Source organism: Pholcus phalangioides, unplaced genomic scaffold (assembly GCF_987345545.1).
Source record: "Pholcus phalangioides strain wild (caught in Gottingen) unplaced genomic scaffold, Ppha-v1.0 ptg000015l_1, whole genome shotgun sequence".
Classification (NCBI taxonomy): Eukaryota; Metazoa; Arthropoda; class Arachnida; order Araneae; family Pholcidae; genus Pholcus; species Pholcus phalangioides.
The window spans coordinates 75,262,218-75,286,524 of record NW_028301608.1 but is presented as its reverse complement, the minus strand read 5'-3'; the positions used below and the strand labels follow the sequence as shown (position 1 = coordinate 75,286,524).

At 36.7% G+C, this 24,307-nt stretch overlaps 1 protein-coding gene across 1 annotated transcript in view; it reads right to left on the bottom strand.

Moving 5' to 3' along the window:
• Nucleotides 1–456: 456 nt before the first annotated feature.
• ND-23 (NADH dehydrogenase (ubiquinone) 23 kDa subunit) overlaps nucleotides 457–24,307 on the bottom strand; it is a 56,997-nt gene continuing 33,146 nt past the window's right edge. Inside the window, exons 4-6 of the mRNA XM_089244307.1 lie at nucleotides 22,208–22,380; nucleotides 1,680–1,808; nucleotides 457–700 (exon numbers count right to left, since the gene is read on the bottom strand). Coding sequence (XP_089100433.1) covers nucleotides 569–700; nucleotides 1,680–1,808; nucleotides 22,208–22,380 — 434 coding nt within the window. The 3' untranslated portion in view covers nucleotides 457–568. The remainder of the gene's footprint in view (nucleotides 701–1,679; nucleotides 1,809–22,207; nucleotides 22,381–24,307) is intronic.

The window sequence follows — 24,307 nt, the reverse complement described above, 5'->3', positions numbered from 1 at the left end:
GACATAAGTTTGCAAAACACCTGCATACTAGTGATGAAGAACTGGGGTGAACTCTATATATATATCTTCCCTCTCCCTTTATTTTCCCTTAAGACATGTAGAACATCCGAATTGAAGTTTACCTTTGATCATAATGAACTCAGAGATGGCTGAAAGAATAAAATAAACAAAAAAAAAAAAAATAATGAAAATCATGGAAGGAAAACAAAGTTTATAAAACAGGGAGTTAACAGAAATGAGAGTTTGGCGAAATAGAGCAGATTTGGACATTAGCTCTACGCTATGCTATTCAGGACAGAGGAACAGTTTTTAAAAAAGAGTGAATGGTCATAAATTGGAGGTTTTTAAAATGGAGCGTCGACTGTATATAAATTCCAGATGCTTTCTAATACTGAAGCCACCTGTGTGGCTTAGACATGAAATTTCAAGATTGAATCAAATGTTTCACGCACTTGGTTGTAAAATATCAGAACCAAAACTATTTTTTATTTTATTATTCTATTCAATCTTCTAAAAACAAAGATAAATCTAACAGCAAGCAGCACAAAAGTCAGAAAATTTCCAAACATTATCTATATAAATAATCTGCTTCAATATTTGCAGCAATTTCTGGCTCCCACTTGTCGCCATTACTCAATAACTTTTCCTTGTTGTAAAGCAGTTCTTCATGAGTTTCTGTGGAGTATTCAAAGTTGGGACCCTGTGAAAATAAGAAAATCTATCTTATAAGAAGGCACTTATAAAATTAGTTATCCATTTGCTTAGGACGATGCCACTTTCCGCTATCCATATCAAGGTTTTTAACAGCTGTGAGAGGAAGGGGGTTCAATTCCCCCAAGGGCAGTTGAATTTTCTCTCTTTCCTAAATATATCTTCGCATCAGCCAGCTGTTAAAAACCTTCATAGTGGAGAGTTACATTATCCTTGGATAAGTCGCCATCTGGTGGCAGTGTCAGCAATTGTGAGCTTTGGCCTGAATTAGGTCTGACCATCCATGTATGGTCCCGTTCAGTGCACACAAGCTCCAAGGAAAGATTGAGCTATTCGTTGCCTTTGTAGTTTAGGGCGCTCACCCGGCAAGTGAGAGGACGTGGGTTTGATTCCCCACAAGGACACTTGAATTTTCTCCCTTTCCTAAATTAATCTTCGCATCTATTTTTCTCCTGGAATTTCTCCCTGAATACATTTCGGGTAGCCAACATTTCTAATTCGAAATTTTCTAAACAAAACAATATTCAGCAGATTCTTTTCTCAGATTTCTAACTTACAATGGTTTCAAACTCATATCATTTGGTTTTAATCATAGAAAAAAAAATGTTTTTGTCAATAACGATAGGGATTAAATATTCTATTACTTTGAATAAGGAATTTTTGAAGAAAACTTTGAGATTTCCAATGCTCTAGGCTAGAAAAACGTAAATGCCATGAGAGCAAAAGAGTTGAACCAAGTTGGTTTGCAATGTGATACATTTGAATTTTACCCATAATGACAAGACTGACCCAATCAAACGGGATGTACAATTGAATTTTTTTGTTTATGTGTTTTTCAAATATTATTATCAATCGGTTATTGGCATCGCGTACATTGCACAGTTTTGCATTTCCCAACAATTTGCCCGAAGAAAATATTTTCAATTTTAACATCATTTTAATTCTAGAACAAAAAATTAATTTGTTACCTCTACAATAGCATCAACGGGACATGCTTCTTGGCAAAATCCACAGTATATACATTTAGTCATATCTATATCGTATCGAGTGGTTCTACGACTTCCATCAACTCTTTCTTCTGCTTCAATTGTGATGGCCTGATCATGAAAATAATTATTGCAAAAATCAAAATCCAGCCCAGGGCTAGTTAAAAATGCAAAAGAACTTTATAAATAACTAGATACAATTCTCAGTGCTGCCCAGGTTTTCTTCAATCACTGGGAGGATTGAAAAGTGGCAAACCATTTCCTATGAAGTAATAAACTGCACATAATATGGGTAGCATTAAAGAAGTGACAAACCATTGTAAAGGCATATGAGTGTCTGAAACACATTGCTAGGAAACCAGGGTAACCAAAGTAAACATTCCAAAAGTGATTGCTGAAGCTCAGAAACAATTGCTGCTCGAAAGTTTTTGCCTGTTTGAGGGCATTTGCCCAGCTCTGACAAACTTTTAAAGTAGCCCATCGTTCAATTTGGATCCTGTTTGGTATGTATGCAAAATTTTACGACGATGGATGGGAAATTAATGTAGTCGGAATTGTGCCTGTTTAGTGTTCTTGCTTGTGCTGCCACTTGTATTCCATATTCGGAAGTAAAGATGGCAAATACTTGAATTTTCATGTTACATAAATATCGTGTAGGACTGCCTCCTCTTAGCTGAGAGACTTTTTTGAATGGGAGATTGGCTTGCATACATGCTTTGAAGTTGGAAAACTGCAGAAAATCAACTTCGCCAACCACTTTTGTGTCAGAGTTAAAAACTGGATCCTACTGAAGAAGTGTGCAGTGTCGTCTTAATGCATGGGCCCACCCGGGCCACAAGAGAAGAGGGCCTCACAAAAATGAGATCCGGTTGAAATTTTCTAGGATTTACCAGGTAGAGCCTTCAAAAAACCCCTTGGCCCTGGAAGTGTGCATAGCAGGGTTGGTAAAAAAAAACCAAAAAACCGGGTTTTTTTGGTTTAAACCGTTTTTTTTGTTTTAAATGGTATTAACATTAAAAACAATGAAATTTCTGAAAAATCATTCAAACTTCCAATAATTAACTAAAATAAAATGTTTATTAATGTAATTAACACTATTCCCATGCTAATTAATCAATAAATAATTATTACATTTTAACAAAAACCAACTTTTGCAATTTAATTAGTTTTTGCTTAACTGAATGGATTACTGTGTGTTTGAAAATTCTTTTAATGTTATTATTAATCATATAATATATAGTTTTTCTCCAGTTATTTTCAGTATACTTAATTAGGAAGCTATTTTGCAAAAAGTAATAAAAATTAGGTGAATATAATGTATTTAATGAAGCATAAACAATGCAGATTAATTAGCAATGGTTTACGATATACAGGGTGATTATAACTAAGGTTCTGATTTCAAAACACTAAAAAAAGAACGATTGTCAGAATGACTTGAAAATTGACATGAATATTCCTGAAAAAATTCAATTTTATTTGATAAAGGGGAAAAAATACTTAAAAATGTAAAATTAATGACACATCATCCAACATGTGGGAAATTTGCTCGCAGAATGGAAACGATAGCCAGTCATGGTAAAATGATACCTTAATTATAGCATTGTACGATTTCATAATTAATGGAAACATCACAAAAAACGAAGTGATTGAACAAATAACAACTTACTTAAGAAATGTTAAATATGTTGTCCACCGCGTGTTCTGGCTATGAGGTTGAAAGCACAAAAATTCTTGTTCGACAACAGAATCGGAGTATGCCATGGTCATAATGTGGATGTGCTTGCAATTCAGCTTTATTAAACCAATCACACGCCCCCCCCCCCATTAATATTCCTAAGGAACTTCTAACATATAGGGGATGTGCTGGAGATTGCAATTCACCAAAAGTTTGCAATCTGACCACTGTTTATAACATTTTGAGGTACCCCCACAGCCAGAAGTTGCAAGGGTTAAGGTGCATCCTGTCAAAATGGGTCTTCAGCAGCTGCTTTGCTGGTATTGCAATGTGCATCTTGATAGAAGTTCTATCCACACACTGATGCTGTGGAAGTGCCGAAATGATGTGGTTGCACAAAATAGATTTATACTGCTGGCCAAGTACAGCATCATCTACTTGCACATTTTGCACTTTTTTCTTTTGCGAAAGAAACTTCCATTGCTTCAGGAGTATCCATGAAAATTTTCAAGTCATTCTGATCAGTACTTATTGTATAGTTTTGGAATCAAAACTTAAATTATAATCACCCTGTATATAGCTGATTATTTTTCATAAATCTGTTACTACTATACAGTAGAACCTTGATTAACTAGGCTTAACAGTGTGTGTGTGAAAGTATAAAAAAAAACAACTATTGAATATTAAGACTGGGAGATATACAGTAGGAGATGTGCTACTTCTTATGGGGAAGAAAATGAAAATGTATGTGAGGTAATGTAACCACTAGTACACTAGTCTTTGTCCTTTAAGGACAGCTGGTGTCTTTATTGGATTATAGGACCACCTGCTCCTAGCATGATGGTGTCACTACTGTAGCTGCTTTTTTGTGAAGGGAAAAAGAAACCCTGTGAGATAATACACCACTACATTTAGACGTGTGGTGTGTGATGCAATCGTCATTCACGAATTTGCTAAAGATATATAGAGCATCAGAATGTAGCCAAAGGTTAGAAAATGTTGTAAGAATGAGAAATTTTGGCTTTTATATGTAACTTTAAATGACTAAGATACTTCATATGAAAAATATATATGTATATTCTGGCCACTTTTATGAGACTTTTTGAAAAAACCCACTTATAAAATCTTATGTCATTTAAAGATATACCATCAGAATGTACCCCAAGGGTATAAAATGTGGTAAAAATGAAACATTTTGGCTAATAATGAACCAATATGATATTTTTCAAGGAAAAAAATTATATTTAGGCAACTTTTATTTGATTTTTTGAAAAAAACCAAAGTGGTTTTTTTAAAAAAACCACTTGGTTAAAACCAAGGTTTAAACCAAACAAGCATAGCACATTTGATATTGGTAAACCAATTACCTATTTACCATTGTGACCTTATTAACTGAAGCATATGCAACTGAAGCAACAGTCAGGGGTTCAAATGAGCTGTTTGGCCTGTAAATCGTAATTTTTCACCAGCAGATACTTTGAATGCTAATCAAGAGAATTAGGATAACAACAGAAGCCCAGGAAACTTTTGTGGAATCGCTTCAAACTGTTTCACTGCTACTTCAGGCTCCTTGTCGAAGTCACAAAGACCAACAAGATGCTATGAGGCTAACACACAAGCACTCCATACAAAGAACATCTGCAGCAAAACAAATGCAAAAGAAGTAAACGTAAGAAGCAGATTTTTGAAAACAGGAAAATAAACATAAGGAAAAATAAAAAGTCAATCATTGACAATACTTCTAGTTTGGAAGAGTTTAAAGCTAGTGATTCATCTTCAGGAAATGAATATTGCTTCGGAATGAAAGACTTTGACAAGAGCAAATTAAAAGTAAATGACTGTCTAAGTTGGCTTGAAAGATGGGGAAAAAATTCTATGTTAGACAAGTTATCAAAGATAAGAGTTCGGGAGGTAATATAGAATTGTCCTTCATGAGAAAATCGAATAAAGTGATGAAATCATTCATTTTCCCTGCCATGCCTGACATTTCACCAGTAGAAGATGATGACAAAGATGAAATTGACAAACCACTGAAAGCATGGGCAGAAAAAGTGACAACAATCTTATGTGTCTTTTGGAACTGATTTCAATTCTAAGTTAGGTGAAATAATCAAACTAAAAATTTTTATCTCTCAAAATTCTTATTTTCAAATTACTGTTCTTTAATGTTTTTATTTTCTTTTTTTAATATTTCTCACGTCCAATTTCCCAATGGAAATTCTTCTTCAGTATTTTTTCTCATAAATTTTTCATAATTTTAGTTGTATTTTTTGTGATAATAAAACTTTTAGAAAAATCTAACTGGATTTCATACTTTTTTCATAATAAATATATATATTTTTTACTTTATACAGTTTTTTCCCTGTAAGATTAACTGAAGCCAAAACAAAATGACAGAAATGACTTGGGTGCCAAAAACCATTTTTGGCTAAAATCGGGTACTAGCAACCACAGATAATTCTTTTCTGTCTCTCCTCTTATACACTTAAGAGCCAAAAAAACTGGTACACCTGCCTAATATTGTGTAGGGCCCCCGCGAGCCAGCAGAAGTGCAGCAACACGACATGGCATGGACTCGACTAATGTCTGAAGTGGTGCTGGAGGTAATTGACACCATGAATCCTGCAGGGCTGTCCATAAATCTGTAGGAGTAAGAGGGGGGTGGAGATCTCTTCTGAACAGCACGTTGCAAGGCATCCCAGATATGTTCAATAATGTTCATGTCTGGGGATTTTGGTGGCCAGCGGAAGGGTCTAAAGTCAGAAGAGTGTTCCTGGAGCCACTCTGTAGCAATTCTGGATGTGTGGAGTGTCACATTGTCCTGCTGAAATTGTCCAAGTCCGTCGGAATGCACAATGGACATTAATAGGTGCAGGTGATCAGACAGGATGCTTACGTACCTGTCACCTGTCAGAATCGTATCTAGACGTATCAGGGGTCCCATATCACGCCAACTGCACACGCCCCATACCATCACAGAGCCTCCATCAGCTTGAACAGTCCCCTGGCGACATGTAGGGTCCATGGATTCATGAGGTTGTTTCCATACCCGTACACGTCCATCAGCTCGAAGCAATTGGAACCGAGACTCGTCAGACGAGGCAATGTGTTTCCAGTACTCAACAGTCCAATGTCTGTGTTGTCGGGCCAAGGCGAGGCTTAAAGCTTTGTGTCGTGCAGTCATCAAGGGTACACGAGTGGGGCTCCGAAAGCCCATATCGATGATGTTTCGTTGAATGGTTCGCACGCTGACACTTGTTGATGGCCCAGTATTGAAATCTACAGCAATTTGCGGAAGGGTTGCACGTCTGTCATGTTTAATGATTCTCGTCAGTCGTCGTTGGTCCCGTTCTTGCATGATCTTTTCTGGCCGCAGCGATGTCGTAGATTTAATTTTTACCGGATTCCTGATATTCACGGTACATTCGTGAAATGGTCGTACGTGAAAATCCAAATTTCATCGCTACCTCGGAGATGCTATGTCCCATCTCTCGTGCGCCGACTATAACACCACGTTCGAACTCACTTAAATCTGAATAACCTGCCATTGTAGCAGCAGTAACCGATTTAACAACTATGTCAGACACTTGTTGTGTTACATCTCTTTATTTCCATACGCATGCCTGTACCAGTTTTTTTGGCTCTTCAGTTTATATTACATTCTTTTTTTGGAGTCTTCAAAAGTGCAGAGTTTGTCAACTCTCTTCGACAATGCACACACAGCAAATTTTGAAGACATACATTTTTTAAGAATGGCACTCCTTTGAGACCACTTTCAAAAGCACAGTGCAAAATGTGTAAATTACAAGATTCGATGTAGATAAGGCAAGGTGAACCAGATATTTTTACTGCGTTCTCCATCCTTTTTTAAAGGGATTTGTTCACATTTTACTTTTCAACGCAAGTGTAATCATTTTTAACAAATGAAGCGCTTTCATTTCTAGCTCTTTACTGAGCACATTGTAAATATTGTTTATGCCTCTTCAAGCCTTAAAAATACAGAAGACAACTGAATGCTATTGGGTAGCATCAGAATCACCAAACCTAGAATAGGAGAATAGGTCTATGTATCCAACTGCTTTGTAATGCAAACTATTGTTTTACCTATTTGCACCATAATTTTGAATGATGAATGTTAGTTACTGTCCAAAACCATGAAGTAATAAATACAAAATTATTTTTTCCATCCAGACGGAAGTTTTTAATGATTATTCAACTTTTTGAACCCTGAAACTAAGCAAACGGAAAATTAAGGAATCGAATGGTTCACATGTGGCCTCCAAATAACTTTGTAAGCGATACAATTTCTGCTTTGGCAGAATCATTAATTGTACTTTCTAGTTTTTGTCTTACTTTTCTACCAAATCCTATCAACTAAATAGTACAAATGTTGCATTTAGCAATATATCAATGATTCAATGCTCAATTAAAATCAATTACACAAATTTAGTTGATAGAATTTGGTAGAAAAGTAGGACAAAAACTAGAAATTAGGACAACCGAGAAAGTAGGACATTTTACCAGAAAGTAGAACGAGTAGGAGCTCTGCATTTATAATCTCATTGGTTAATTTGTTCATTACATGTGACTTTTAACAAGAGTAAATGCATGAACCTGTAGTATGTGCTCACATTGAGTGGTCATAGTGACAGACTTGCGTCGTGAAGATTCGTGTTCAAACCTCAACGTCGCCACAGTGGTGGTCAGCTGAAGTTGGTTTTCTGCGGTTCCCAACTTCAAGGCGCGAATGCGAGCCAATCTCCCCATTAAAAAGTTTCGCCGCAGAGAGCAACAGGCCTACAATGCTACAATTATTCATTCATTACACTTCACTCACTGTGAGTTGCAAAAAACACAGTTTAAAAAATTGATTGCAGATGGCAGCACTACACATAACAAGCATTACACAGAAACAAACATCTCGGAAGGTTCACTATACATACATACACATTCCAACATGTACCAATTCATTAGAAGTTTTGCAGAGGAATATGGACGAGGTACATGTCTGATTTAGTAATAGTAGTATGTGCTCACAAATTTTAAGTTCTTTGTTTAGAAGCAAGGTTTCACTCTCAGGCTTGCAGAAATGTTTTTTTACAAAAATAATTATCGCCACTAGGTTTTGGAAGGTAAGCTTTCTTCTTATTCTAATTTCATATCTAAATTAGCTATTTTTAGCAATTAATGACAGGTGGCCAAAACTGGTGTTCAAAATTACGTATATGTACTATTTATTTATAAGTACCATTTTTGGCCATGCACACAAGTGGCCAAAATTAGTACAATATATATTCCACTTTTGGCCATAACAATATGACTCATTTTGTTATGGGTTTTTTTATCCATTAAATGTATTTAAGAACATCTAGAAAAAATGAAAGCAGCTAATTTAGTAGTTTTTCTTTTACACAGTAGTGGCTCCAGTTATGAAAAAGCATGCCAAATATTTCCATAGGCAACATGTTTCTTTTACTCTTCATTTAAAGCAACAGCTGCAGTTGAGGCCATTCAAAATGGAATGCTTGCACTAAGGGCTACTTTACGTCACAAGATTGCAGGACAGGCACCTTCTTTGGCCATGTTGGTTCTGCATCTGTATTAGGACTTGAGGTAGAAAATCAATTTTACAAAAGTGGATTTTGGAAATTGCAAGAATGGAATTCCCTATACACAAAGAACAACTTTTCATTTCTGTCCATAGAATTGTTGAGACCAGCAAAACAAAAACTCAATTCAAAGATGGAATGTCAGGCAGAAAGTGGTACGATTCTTTTATGAGACTGCATCCCAAAATAAGGCTGAGTTTAACCGGTTGAGCGGTGAAAGGTTTTTCGATTTCTATTTGAAAAACGGTGTGAGGTTATACAGAAAAATACTTGTAAAGTGGCGAAGCTTCTTTATCTCAAGTAGTGCTATCCCCCCCAACAAACATGCAGGACAACAGAGAAGGCGTGGTTGGTGGGGTCCATCCAAGTGACAGGTTGGCTACACCTATTCCTAAAGTGATCCTATTCTTTACTAATACACACTCAACTTCAGTACCTGTTCTTTTGTTACAGTATTGGCCATTTTTTTTTCTCCCTGTCCTGGTCATAGACATATTTAGAAGTTCATTTTTCCTATTGCTGTGGAACATCGCTAAAATGACACTTGATACAACGATATTTTTCAAGTATTATTTGGAAATGTCTATACTCTAATGTTAATCGGCTGCCTCTCGATATAGCGATAATCCCACTACAGCGATATTTTTTCTTAGTCCGCAGACTATCGTTATATCGATGTTTCACTGTATATATATTGTACTTTTCTCACTAATTTATTGGCGAAAAGAAGCGTTTATATTCTCTAAATGCACAGCAACACTATAACGGGGTATCAGGGATTACGCAACAAAGTTTTTCTTTTCAATTTTATTTAAAAAAATATTTAAGCCCGTTCTGAGTCTACGTAGAGTTTCACGGCATTACAATACTTTATAATCACACTTCCTTGCAATTTTTTCGCTCCTCTTTCGCTGACGTTGCATGCGACTTATCATTTTGTGGTATCACTAAAGTCTTAGCACATTTTATCCGAGAAGTGTGATGCACTTTTCCAATGTATACTTTTCAGTTTAATCGAATAGCTTTTTCGCAAGAGAAAAGGCTGCACAGTTTTGAACAGTATAGGAAATTTATGAAAGCAACACACATTATGTGTGATAAAGCACAAAAATATACATATATGGTGCACCTTGAATTTCCTAGAAAGTTGAAAATAACAGTAGTCGATGATTTTAATTACACAAATATCGATATTATACCTTATGAGTAAATTTGAAATATGCAATGAATTGGAAAATACCTTCGTTTTTATTTAATCTATTTATACAACACGAAATGATTTATACTTCACGTAAAAAAACTAACTGATTATATTGTAAAATATATCGATTTTATGTGTACATGGAAGGAAGCGATATTATGATGTATTCAATACATGCCATGAATAATTTAAGATACGTTATAAATGCAAATGTTTTAAAAGCCTATTTGAGCCTCGTTTCGCAAGGTGGCATGTTCAGCAACGCGATGTATCTTACAGAATTTTTTTTTTCTTTTGATGAAATTTACTTTCGTTGATGATATACTGACCAAACAAATATAACAGTTAACAAAAGAAATGGAATATTTGTCAAAATTTTAATTGAATCAACGATAACAACTGCTTTTCAGGGTTTATCGCAATGTAATGTCACATATAATTGAATTTTTCGCTTCGCATAAATTGCATGTGTTATCATAGGATTCTATAAACACATTCAAAAAAAAACCCCGCATACATACACACAGTTGTACCCGCTTATAATGAAGCTAGAAAAAACAGCGAATGTATTCAATATAAGCGAATTTCATTACATCCGTACCAGCTTGGAAAATGATACGATTAAGCGAATAACACATTTTGCACGAGCGATACGCATTTTTCAGTAATCTGAACATTCTTAAAATGAATAGATTAAAATAAAGATTAAAAACTTAATTGATGATATAATAACATTCCATATGAATGTTATTATATCATCAATATGTGATTATATAGAAAATAATATGTACCGATTATTATTTTTCTTGATATGATTGTAAATGTCAACTGTATTGCGTTTAAATCATTTTTGCCAAATGATGCATGCACAAAACATGTCTTTTATTTTAGTAAGTGCATAAACACCAAACAATTTTTGGTCTCTTTTTTGAATCATTCAAAGAGAATGAAAGAATTATACAAAAGGAATTATATTATCAAATCCGGACCACAATCATCCCATTCTTTTTTGCATGCATGGTATGTATTACGAAAACTACTATATATATATCGAGTAGCTTTGTGTATCAAAATTATACTAAATACAACATAGGCGTTCTCAGGATTTTCTCAAGAATGGGGGGGGGGGGAAGGAGGGGTCAAATTTTTTTTCTTCTGGGGGGGGGATGAAGTTTTTACTGAAAAATAACGCTATAATCTCGGCCAAAGCTTGAACCCCAAACCCCCTTTTCATACGCCAACGAAACATTCTATATTTGGGGGATCGTTTCATGCCTTGACGCTGCTCAGAAAACATGTCAATTTCAATATTATTTTTGACAAACCGACATCTCTCTATGATTTTTTTTCTTTCAAATTTCACATAAAAAAGAAAAAATTCTTGCGTAATTTTAGGAAATTAAGATGTCGGATAAAACAGTAGATTTTGCTTTCGAAGACATTAAACATGCAGGACGATGTTTCAAAAAGGCCACATCACATACGTTTTCAAATAAAGAAAGTCTTGGTTTTGACGTATACCGCGTACGAGCTATTTCTTTATAAAATTTAGTTCCCTTGGTAGGGTGCAAGTCACATAGACTATTATTGCTTTCAAAAGAGAAAAAATGTCTTTCTGATACAGTCTTTCTGAGCCTTTCTGATCAGTATATCGATCTCTAAGATATCGATATACCGATTTCTTTGATCGTTAGAGTTGCTGTCGCTAGCCGTAATTATAAATGGTCACAATTATCACCAAACACTATGCCAACGTGGTGATGACCCTAAATCATAGGAATCGATACATGGGGCCGGTCAAAGTACAAAATTTGGACATTGGCTGGGCAAACTGCCCAATTTCGGGCTTCGCCACTGTTATGCAGGGTCGCAACTAGATGCTTGGTCACCCGGGGCAAGTGCGTATTTTGCCCCCCCCCCCGTAATGTTGAAGGTAAGGTTTGAGAATGAAATTTGCTCCCCCCTCTGGTCCAGCGCCCAGGGCACGAGGCCCATCTGCTCCCAGGGCTCAGTCGATTGTGCCGAAAATGGGAGTGCTTGTATTCCCCCAACAGGTCGATTGCGCCGAGTCTGTAAATCGGGTTGTTTGGATATCGGGGTGAGCGCAATTGACCTATAAACGGTTTATCTTCTGCGCAATCGACTTACACCCCTGCTCCCTAGTTACGGCCCTGCCCATTTATATATATTTATTTATGCAGACCAAGAAAGAAATATCGTTGTATATTGGTTATCATTATATCGAGAGGCATCAATTTAACATTAGAGTAGTGACATTTCCGCACAAAACTCGAAAAAATATCATTGTTGAAGGATTTATCGCTTATCGTTGTAGCGGGGTTCCACTGTATTTAAAAAATTTGTAAAATATAATTAAAACATTTATAATTAAAACAGCAATTGTGTATTAACAAATAGCACGAAATATTATGCAAGTCTCAAGTTAAATCTATATACATATAACTTAGAATAAATTCTAAAAAAAAATAATAAATTCTGGAAAAAAATTTAATTTTAATTTCATCTTCCAGTCAATAAACTTTTTGTTGGATTTTAGTGGATTGCATACGTTTATTTATGTGTTTATATACAGTGAAATCTCGTTACAATGTCACTGATACAACGATAAATCCATGGCCCCCCACATCCTGGACTAGGGTTCCTAGGCTGGAATCTTTTGCGGGCCCCCCCGACCAGACTTTCGCGGGCCCTTTTATGATGGATTTATAGCGTTAAAAAACAAAAATAATGAAAATCGTCCCGGGCCCCAGGGCTGCAGCCTTGCCAGCCCACCCCTTGTAGGGGCTATGGATAAATCCTACTACAACGATATTTTTTCGTCTTATTTAGCAATGCCTATAGCCTAATATTAAAGTGCTGCCTCTCGATATAGCAATAACCCTTCTACAACGATATTTTTCATGGTCTCGAGAATATCGTTATATCGAGATTTCACTGAAAAATTAAAATAAAATAAAAAAATATTTTTGAGAAAAATTTTGACGTACAGCTTCACATGTTGTGAATATAAGTGTGGAAAAAACAGTTCCCCTCCTTAGAAAGATAAACAGCTTCTCTCCTTCTTTCTCTGTACCACCCCTCCCTAATTCCATTTTAACAATCTAGCATTCTTACTTTCAAGATACCAGTAAAAAAGCCACACCTTATTCTGTACAGACGGTATTTATTGTGACGGTCTATAACCAATTCATTGTACTGTTCAACCGAGCGCTTCATTCATTTGAAGGATTAGGAGGCATTGAAGGTGTCAGTCAATGTACAATAAGTTAAGGGGGAAGGAACAGGTCTTCCATGACCCATATATTCGTCACCACCGCTCAAGGATTGGAAAAAGTTTGACCCATATAGTCGTCATCACCACTCAAGGATTGGAAACATTATGACCCATATATTCGTCATTGCCACTTGACTGGTTAATAAATAAAGCAAAGGCAAATATTACAGAGGACAAAATTAGATATTTGTTTAATGAAGTGAAAGAGGCCCTTGGCAAAGCAACTGCTTCAGAAAAAATCCACACCCGATATATAACACAGGTGAGACTTTTTTTTTCCATCTCCTAAAGGCTCCCTTGTCCTGGAATCAAAAGAGGACCCACTTCAACTAGGTTATTGCTTTCCAAACTTTTTGGTTCATTTTGCCCCCTTCTCAAAAAAGTTTTCTTCTCATCGCCCCCAACCCACACAAGCCCATAGAATTGTATACTAAACCCAAAGCTTCTATTGTCCCCCCCCCCCCGGGAGTGGTATTGCCCATTTTAGGAGACACTGAACTAGATGAACCTAACTCGAGTGATGGGTATTCTTTTATGTGCATGGACTGTACTAATCTCAAGAATGATTCTGGTGAATTTAGCAATGATTTTGATTAATGTTGCTATCTAATATCACTACCAACCAAATTAAATATTTTTTTCTCTGCATTCATTCTTTTTAGCTCAAATTTCAAGTTAAAAAAAGTAAAACTGCTTGATTTTTTTCTCAAGACTTATTAAAATGTTTGTTAAATAATATATTGGAGTAGTACAAATTGAGATAAATTGGTTAATGATTTATCACTCATAACCTATAATACTATGCAACAAGATTTTATGAAATTAACAGAAAGCCAATTAAATTTACTACATAACAGTGTTGGTATGACTTTGTGGGGATTATTAATATAATTTTTGTAAAAAGCATGTTTTAGACCATTGAACCAATTTTGCCTGTATAATCGAGCGAGTAGTTTCTTTTTGTTACAGCCAAGAGCCTGAGGCGTCCCCAGTCAGTTCGCTCTGGATTTTCGACATGTATAGTTAGTTCTCAATTATCTCAGTGTATGTTTCTTTTCCTTAATACTTGTGATGACGTATTTAAATATGGATTAAAATGTTTAATACGTTCGCGAGTCGTTCATCTCTTTTTTCCACATCATTGGCAATATCGCCACATTGGTGACCTGAAATCCTGTAACATCGCTGCCTTCACGATAACTCAACATCGCATGGACGACGATATTCATCCTGACTATGGTGCTGCCTGATTATCACCGATGCTGATTCTTTACGCCTACACATTTACCGGGTGAACGACACTTCGCTGGGGGATTTCAATGCTCAAGTTTGCTGTTTTTAAGGGGTGAGTTGCTTTTTTCTTATTTTGTTGGCCGCCGCTAAATTTATTTTTCGTCATGCCAACCGAAACTTCAACCACAGCGATTACGCCTCAATCTCAACTCGCTAGAGTCGCATTTCGTGCACCCCCTTTTTGGAAAAATAACGCCGAACTATGGTTTATTCAGGTTGAATCCCAATTTCAAGTTGCTGGTATAACTAATGACCAAACTAAATTCCACAACGTTGTCGCCGTGCTCGATAATGATGTACTGCTTTCTGTTAGCGATATATCTTTCCCCAGCGAAGGTGCCTACGACGCAATTAAAAACCGTATAATCGCCCAGTACACAGAATCTGAAAATGCGCGATTACGTTCGCTTCTCCAAGACTTACAATTGGGTGATAAGAAACCTTCTCAGCTGTTGCGACAGATGAAAGATTTAGCACAAGACCATGTCTCTGACGATGTGTTGAGATCATTGTTTTTACAACGACTCCCAGTAAACATGCAGCAAATATTATCAGTCAGCAAAGATCAACTGACAGAGTTGGCCTTGGTTGCAGACAAAATCGCCGAAGTTACCGACATTTCACCAGTTATCGCGGCTACCTCTACAGACACGATCATTCAAACTTTTGAAAAAAAATTAGAAGCTCTCAGCAAGCAAATTGAGATTTTGTCGCGCGGGCGTTCCCCGACAAGACATTTTCAGAGCCGAAATAGTTCGAATTCGAGAACTAGAAATCGTGTTTCCTCCGAAAATCTTTGTTGGTATCACAGGCGTTTCGCCGAGAAAGCTCGCAAATGCATCAGCCCCTGTGATTTTTCGGGAAACGCGCGAGCTCATCAGAACTAGCGGCATCTGATGTTAGCCGACTCAACTGCCGCTTATTCATTCCAGATCGCAACACTGGGTTGCGTTTTCTGATCGATTCAGGCGCGGCATGTTCCGTCTTTCCCGTGAATCACATACGTGATCGCAAACCAGTTGTGGAAGAAAACTTCATTTTATACGCTGCCAATGGAACCGCTATTAAAACATATGGCAATAAACATTTAGTGCTCGACTTGGGTTTACGCAGAGACTTTCCTTGGTCATTTGTCATCGCCAATGTCTCCGGCCCTATCTTGGGAGCTGATTTTATGCAGCGATTTGAGTTATTGGTTGATATCAAGAACCGTCGACTCATTGATCAATTGACATCTCTTAACGCACGAGGTAATGTTTTTCCCGGTCAGCCTCCTGGTTTGAAGACCATTTTTGGTACTTCCCAGTACCATCAGCTACTGTCCGAATTTCCAAACATTACGCAGACTGCTCTCAATCAAGTTCCTATTGATCATTCAACAACACACTGTATTCTTACTGATGGTCCACCTGTAGCTTCAAAAGCCAGACGTCTTAGCCCAGATAAGTTAGACGCGGTACGACAAGAATTTCAGATGCTCTTGGCTCAGGGTATAGTTCGCCCGTCCTGAAGTCCTTGGGCAAGTCCCATTCATCTCGTTCCGAAGAAAGATGGATCCTGGCGTGTCTGTGGAGACTTTCGTAGGCTCAACGCCGTTACAATCCCGGACCGATACCCACTGCCACACATCCAAGATTTTGGCATGGAGTTGAATGGTAAAAATTTTTTCTCCAAATTGGATCTCGTGAGAGCTTATAACCAAATTCCAGTTAATGAGAAAGATATACAAAAAACAGCTGTCATAACTCCGATAGGACTTTTTGAATACACTCGCATGACTTTCGGTTTGAGAAACGCAGGCCAGTCGTTCCAGCGATTCATTGACGAAGTCGTTCGTGGTCTCAATTGCTATGTATACCTTGACGACATTTTAGTGGCTAGTGAAGACGAAACCACGCATCTGCAGGACTTACGCAAATTTTTTGAACGTCTCAATAAATATCGCGTTGTCCTCAATGTCAAGAAATGTGTATTTGGCCAAACCGAATTGCCCTTCCTTGGGTACCTCATATCTTCGAGGGGTATATCACCATTACCCGAAAAGGTCAGTGCTACCGCAGAGTACCCGAAGCCTACCACTGTGTATGATTTGAGACGCTTCTTAGCTCTCATAAATTTTTACCATAGGTTCCTGGACAAAGCAGCCGAAAAACAAGCTGCACTCCATGACCTGGTGAAAAGTAAAAAGAAGAAAGACAAAACCCTTATTGCCTGGACCCCTGCAACTGAGGAAGCTTTCCAGACTTGCAAGGACATGATCGCTAATGCTGCCATGTTAGCTTATCCTAAACAAGATGCTGAATTGATTCTCATGACCGACGCCTCAGACACAAGTCTCGGAGCCGTTCTGAATCAAAAACATTTAACTACAGTTGAGCCCATTGCTTTCTTTTCCCGCAAGCTCACTGCAACGGAAAAAAACTACAGTGTCTACGATCGCGAGTTACTGGGAATTTATTCTGCTCCGTCAGAATAAGTGCTCCGGCACTTCCGTCATTTCTTGGAGGGTAGGCAGTTCACCATTCTTTGTGACCATAAGCCTCTCACCTATGCCTTCTCCCAGAAGACAGACAAGTGTTCTCCCAGGCAGCTACGACAACTCGAATTCATATCTCAGTTTTCTACCAACATACAGCATGTTCCAGGCGGGCAAAATCCTATCGCCGATGCATTTTCGCGTATGGCAGGCATAGAACTGCCAGTCAATATTGACTATCAACTCATGGCACAGGAACAGCAACGCGATGAAAGTTTGCATTCCTGTAAGCTTGACAATTCCGGATTGGACTTGAAACCATTTTCTGTTTCTTCCGATGGTCCCGATCTTCAATGTGACGTCTCAACAGGCGCTATTCGACCTCTTGTACCTGAAAACTTATGAAAAGCAGTTTTTGACTCTATGCATTCGCTGTCACATCCAAGTGGACGTGCTACAGCAAAGCTGGTAAAAAGCAGATTCATATGGCCATCTCTGGAAAAAGACTGCATGCATTTTGCTAAATGTTGCATTACCTGCCAAAAGAGCAAGGTCAGCAGACATGTCAAGTCACCACTTGGACAGTTCGCATTACCCAAATCTCGGTTTAGGAACGTCCATATTGACATCGTTGGCCCTCTACCACCTTCGCAAGGCTACACCTACTGTCTCACATGCGTTGACAGATTTACTCGATGGCCTGAAGTGTTTCCTATGGTTAATCAAACTGCTGAATCTGTTTCTGAAGTTTTCTTTGCAGGATGGATTTCAAGGTTTGGTGTCCCAGAGGTTGTTACGACTGACCGTGGTGCACAATTCGAATCTGCGCTGTTCTATTCTTTCACTCGTCTACTGGGTACAGAGAGAACAAGAACCATGGCATACCATCCAGCTGCTAACGGGATGGTCGAGAGATTCCATAGACAGCTAAAAGCTTCCATCATGTGTCTCCAGTCCAACAGCTGGACGAAAGTATTGCCATCCGTCTTGCTAGGAATTCGTTGCAGCCTCAAGGAAGATGTTGGCGGTGGTCCCGCAGAACTTGCCTATGGTGAGACACTGCGTTTACCAGGTGAGTATTTTCACTCTTGCAGGATCTCCCCACGAGCTGACCAATTCTTGGTTCATCTCCGAGAGCGCATGCAAAACCTGAAACCTGTTCCGGCGAGTCATCATGGTCAACACGACATCTTCGGCCATAAGACTTTGCCGACAGCTACCCACGTCTTCGTCCGAGTGGATGGAGTTCGACGACCGCTTCAGGCACCATACAACGGACCCTTCAAGATTCTTGCACGTAGTGGCAAGTTCTACACCTTGGACGTCAATGGCAAATCTCAAACCGTGTCAATCGACCGTCTCAAGCCGGCCTTCTTCCTCAATACTCCAGAAGAACTTACAAAAGAAGCAAACTGTTCCGAATCGAACAAGACAAAAACTGATCCTCCACGAACTGTAAGGTTTCGAATTCCTCCAGTCTGACCGACTTACGGTCTCAGGGGGGAGTACTGTGGGGATTATTAATATAATTTTTGTAAAAAGCATGTTTTGGACCATTGAGCCAATTTTGCCTGTATAATCGAGCGAGTAGTTTCTTTTTGTTACAGCCACGAGGCTGAGGCGTCCCCAGTCAGTTCGCTCTGGATTTTCGACATGTATAGTTAGTTCTCAATTATCTCCGTGTATGTTTCTTTTCCTTAATATTTGTGATGACATATTTAAATATGGATTAAAATGTTTAATACGTTCGCGAGTCGTTCATCTCTTTTTTCCACATCATTGGCAATAGCGCCATAACTTCATAAGCTTCAATCAGACATCCACTGTAAACTTTTTATTTTAAACTTTCCAGGGTTACCACTCAAAAAATTAGAAAAAGTAGGAAAAAGCGGGAGTAAAAAGTAGGATGGAGGGAGGGTAGCCCCCTAGACAACATAATCATAGCATCACAACAAATTCATAAAAAAAATTTTTTTTATTAAATTTTTTTTTCATAGCACTATTTTAATCACAGAGTAAGAATAATATAGAGAGCGCGCGAGGGGTTACAATGTGAAGCAAAGATCCGGAGTCGCGCGACTCCGGTCAGAAGGCTGATCAGGGAATCTCGCTTTCAATGCTTTCCTTATGGTTATTCGTATGATGATCTACACGAGCTGTCTTATTTTTGATTAGAATGGCCAACACTTGCGCAGCTTTCGGATGTTCTGAACGGTTTAGGAAAGGGGAACCAGTATCCTTTCACAAGGGAATACTTTTTTGCTTATTCCCCTTCTTATAAATTAAAAATTGGAATATTAAATTGACGATTCAATGGATTTCTGACGTAGTCTCAGTTTTTAACGATTCCATTTTGGATTTAATTCAATTAAAGTTCCAAGGTTTGGTAAAATTCAAATGTCACGAGCCATTATTAAATGTTTTAATAGATTTTTTGGTAATAAATGATTGAAGTAATGAGTTTTATTAACTTTTAACTGAAATATACGTCTCCGCAAGATTTGGCGAGATAGTGAGTTTATTCGAGTTTTGCTCAACTTGAAGAAAATATGCTTTTCAGAATGAGGAATTTATGGCAAATATTTTATTTAAATAGAATGTAATGAAAACGCACCCTCTAGACAATGGCAGTTTTGCATAAAAATGTATAACTACATCTAAAAATAGTATTTTTACCTCTCTTCATGCTTGAGATAAAACTATTACAGAAAAGAAATTTTTTTATTGATTAATTTGTGTTTGTGTTGTGCGTGTGAAATTGCCCTCAAACAAGAAAAATCAATTAATTAATTGATTAATTAATATTCAGTCAATATCTTTATTAGGACCATCTGAGTTAAGATCTGAAGTCACTATGCGTACCTCAGATGTTAACTTGAAGAAAGAATCATTCTAAAAACTACTTAATGCCCAAAAAAAATGAAGATTCACATATGTATACTTCTGGAGCGAAGAGGTTACATAAATGTCACATGTAACATACATTTACGTACTCTAAATTATTACATATATACGCTACACGAAATTTCATTTCTTATAATTTAGAAAAGTACTGACGATGAGGTATTGCATTTTTTTTGAAAAATTCATTTTATTCCTGAAATATTATGTAAGTGTTCATATTTTTGTGTGATAAGGTTATAAAAGGTTTTTCAAGAATGACTTTTACTTATTGTTTAAATATTTCATGACTGAATATGGTATGAGTGTGAATGTGTTACATTACATAACATAATATGATGCATTATAATTATATACCCAAAATAAATGTATGATTAAAGTAATTTTAATGTCCTTGGAAGATAATTTTTATGTTTTAATAACCCCTAGTTAAAATAAATTTTCGAAATAAAAAGTGACAAAGTGAATGAGAAGAGAATATTTAAAAATATAAATGAAATAGGCTGTATATATAAGAGGTAGGTTATATAATAAGATTTAAAAACTCAAAAGTCTTAAATTATTAGGAATTATCCCTTTTGGAAAATAAAACAATTTCATTTTTCAATATTTTTTTATATCATATAGAATTGATTTTTTTTTTAAATCCCACATTCCCTAAATATTTTACAAAAGAATGAATGAAATTCATTGAACAAATGAAGGAAAGTTTTCATCAACTCGATCGAGTCAAATTACAGCAACATCCTAGCACTAACACGAAATCACTATGTTCTGCGAAAACGAGCCAAATGTAATAGCGCAGAACCTGTTCTTCCCCCGACAATACAGCTCATCTTTTCTTCACGTTCGACAAGTTTTATGAATAGCGTGCGCAGTCTATTTATATCTTTAGTCTATGATTTTAATATCCGTAAGATTGACTCAAGTCAAAGCAAAATGACAGAAATGACTTGGTTACAAAAACACTTTTAGGCCACAACAGTGCACTAGCAACCACAGATAATTCTTTTCTGCTCTCCTCACAATATAAATTACATTTTTTTAGTCTTCCACATTCCAATCTGCCAACTTTCTTCGACAATGCACAGCAAATTATGAAAGCATGTGATTTTTAAGAATGATGTTCCTTCGAGACCACTTTCAAAAGCACAGTGCAAAATGTGTAAATTACAAGCTCTAATGTTTATTTGCATGGGAGGTCAAGGTGAACTGGATGATTTTACTGCATTTCTATCCCTTTTTTACAGGGATGTTTACATTTTACTATTGAATACCAGAGTTATCGTTTTTGAAATATGAGGCACTTTCATTTATTTGCTGAGTGTTGTATACATTGTTTATGCCTCTGCATGCCTTAAAAATACAGAAGACAATGGAATGCTATTGATGGTAGCATCAGAATCATCAAACCTAGAATAGGCCTATGTATCCAACTGCTTTGCAATGCAAACTGTTGTTTCACCTATACACAAAATGTGCATCATAATTCTGAATGATGACTGCTAGTTGCTGTTCAAAACCACGAAAAGTAAATAAAAAGTTATTTTCTCCATCCAGACAGAAGTTTTTAATGGACTACTCTACTTGTTAAACTCTCAAATTAAGTAAAAGAAAAATTAATAAACTAAATGGTACACATATACCCCCAAATAACATTAACAAAGATTCAATTTCTGCTTTTGCAGCATTAATTGCAATCTACAAAATTTGTAGTACTTGGAAATATATCAGTGATTCCCTGCTCTATTAAAATCAGTTACAGGAATTTTGTAGATAGGATTCGGTAAAAAAGTAGGAAAAGTAGGATGAATGGGAGCCCTGGTTTTCTCTAAATGTGGTCAAAAGTGGAGCATCTACCTTAGTAGTGAATTTTTCAATTTCAAAATAGTAGCTTTCTTTTCTGGTTTGTTTGTAAACAATTAAAACTAAAGTATTAGTTTAATATGCCTCTTTGAAAGAAAAGAAAATGACACCTTCAACTTCAGGGAAAATCCCACTTATACCTATGATTAAGTGACGCAGAGTTAATATTCGTATGGAAGAAAATATTTATCAACCTGAGCAGGACAAATGGCCTCACACAACTTGCAAGCTATGCACCTTTCTTCACCAGATGGATATCGCCTCAGAGCATGCTCCCCACGAAAACGAGGACTTAAGGGACCCTTCTCAAATGGATAGTTAATTGTAGCTGGTTCTTTGAAAACATGGGCCAGTGTCGAAGTAAATCCTGAAACGAAGAGCAGCAATATAGAAGATTCATTTTGAAATCCAAATGTACACATTTTCTAAGCAGGGTAAAAAACATAATTTGAAGAACAAGACACTACAAAATTTATCTATAATACATGCATTTTAAATAAATACTGCCAAACAGAACTTAATTTTAGAATAGCTCTATACTAGTTAAAGTTCATAACACCAAAAAACCTTATAGTACAATAGTCTCCTAACCCATACTAACGTTAAGTAATTTTTAGACTTTTAACTGATTTGTTGTATGGGCTTGTCAATACAATATAGGCTACTATACATTAACATCAAAGCTGTCATTTACAACCAAGAAGAATACAAGAAAAATTTTTAACATAAAATTTCTTAATATGCTAAAAGTTTTTCACCTTCAGCAGGTTGGGTTTTTGATGAAAAAAAAACTGGTTTAAACTGCCAAAAACCTAAATTAATGCTTTTGGATAATATTTTGAACACGATAGGTATATCACATCAGAAAGTTTTTTGTATATTACGTTTTATTTTAAACACTAATTTATTGTAATAAATTAGTGTATTAAATTAGTGTAATAAATTACAATTATTAGTGTAATAAATTACAATAATTGAAACAAAATATTAATTATAATTTGCAATTTTGAATTATTCGAGAACAGATAATATTAGGTAATTTTATGGTCTATATTATCTAAACTACTGATTACCATTACCTGTGTTCAAGTTGCTAAGCGAAATAGAGCTGTTTGTTCAAAATATGTGCAATAAGAGATCAGACACAGTTGGGTTTCTGACTTCAGAAACCAACTCGGTATCAAAACAGTCAAACACTTATTGTCAATGTTGTCAAATAGTTTTTTAACCTGATAGATATGTTAAATAACAAAACACATTTACATAGATTAAAGTGTTTTATATTTCGAGAATTACCGTTTAGTTTCAAAAACAATATAAACTAAACAACGAGAAATTTATTCATATACAAAAGATACAACCTTGTTGAGAGTGGGTGGAATGACAACTGATTTTCTTGTCTTCATCCCTGGAAGCGCGCTTTCTGTTTACGACTGCAGTGCGGATCGCACTAACTAATTATTGACAACAAAAAAATATATACATAATACACATAAGGACGAAATTATTAATGCTTATAAAATGAGACAAACTTCGTAGGGGTCATCATATAGGCACTGCAACAGCTTCTTGACAGCGTCGTTGTGAAGGTAAATATATATACAGTCGGCCCCCCCGTATTTGCTGGGGTTACGTTCCCGGGGGGTGACCGCGAATACGGGAAATCCACGAATAACCGAAACCATCGTTTTCTTCTTGTATATCTCGTTTATTGAACATCATGAGAAAGAGCAGGGTGACGCAGAGGATAGAACGAAATGTAAAAGAGGGTGCAGCGATTGTTGGCGATGTTTTCTGAAAGAACATTGCAATTTCTGTTTGTCGTGTCTTCTTTATATCATCAAGTATGTTGTAATATGATGACAAGGCTTCCTCTACCAATTTTTCTAAATGTGAAGAGCGTACCATATGGGGATCTATGCCATGAAAACAATCCATTGCTGATTTGAACGTGCGAAGCTTTTCCGCTATGTTACTCATGGTGAACCTGTATTCTAATTCTTTATCTTGATCTTCATCTGGTACTGCTTCAGTTTCAGGAGCAGTTAACCTGCATTAATTCCTCCTCGGTCAACACCTCTGAATTGCTATTAATTTAGCTGTGTTCGACTTCCTCTATATCCATATCATTGAACCCTTCTCCACCCACCTGCTTCGCTAACGTGACAATGTCTTTTATAGTCTCTTCAGTTGGCTCTGTAGAAGTGGTTGTATCCTTTAGTGCACATTGTGGCAAAAGGTTAATCCAACCCAAGAGGACTGTTTCTCTCTGCCACGGCTCTGGTGATGACAGT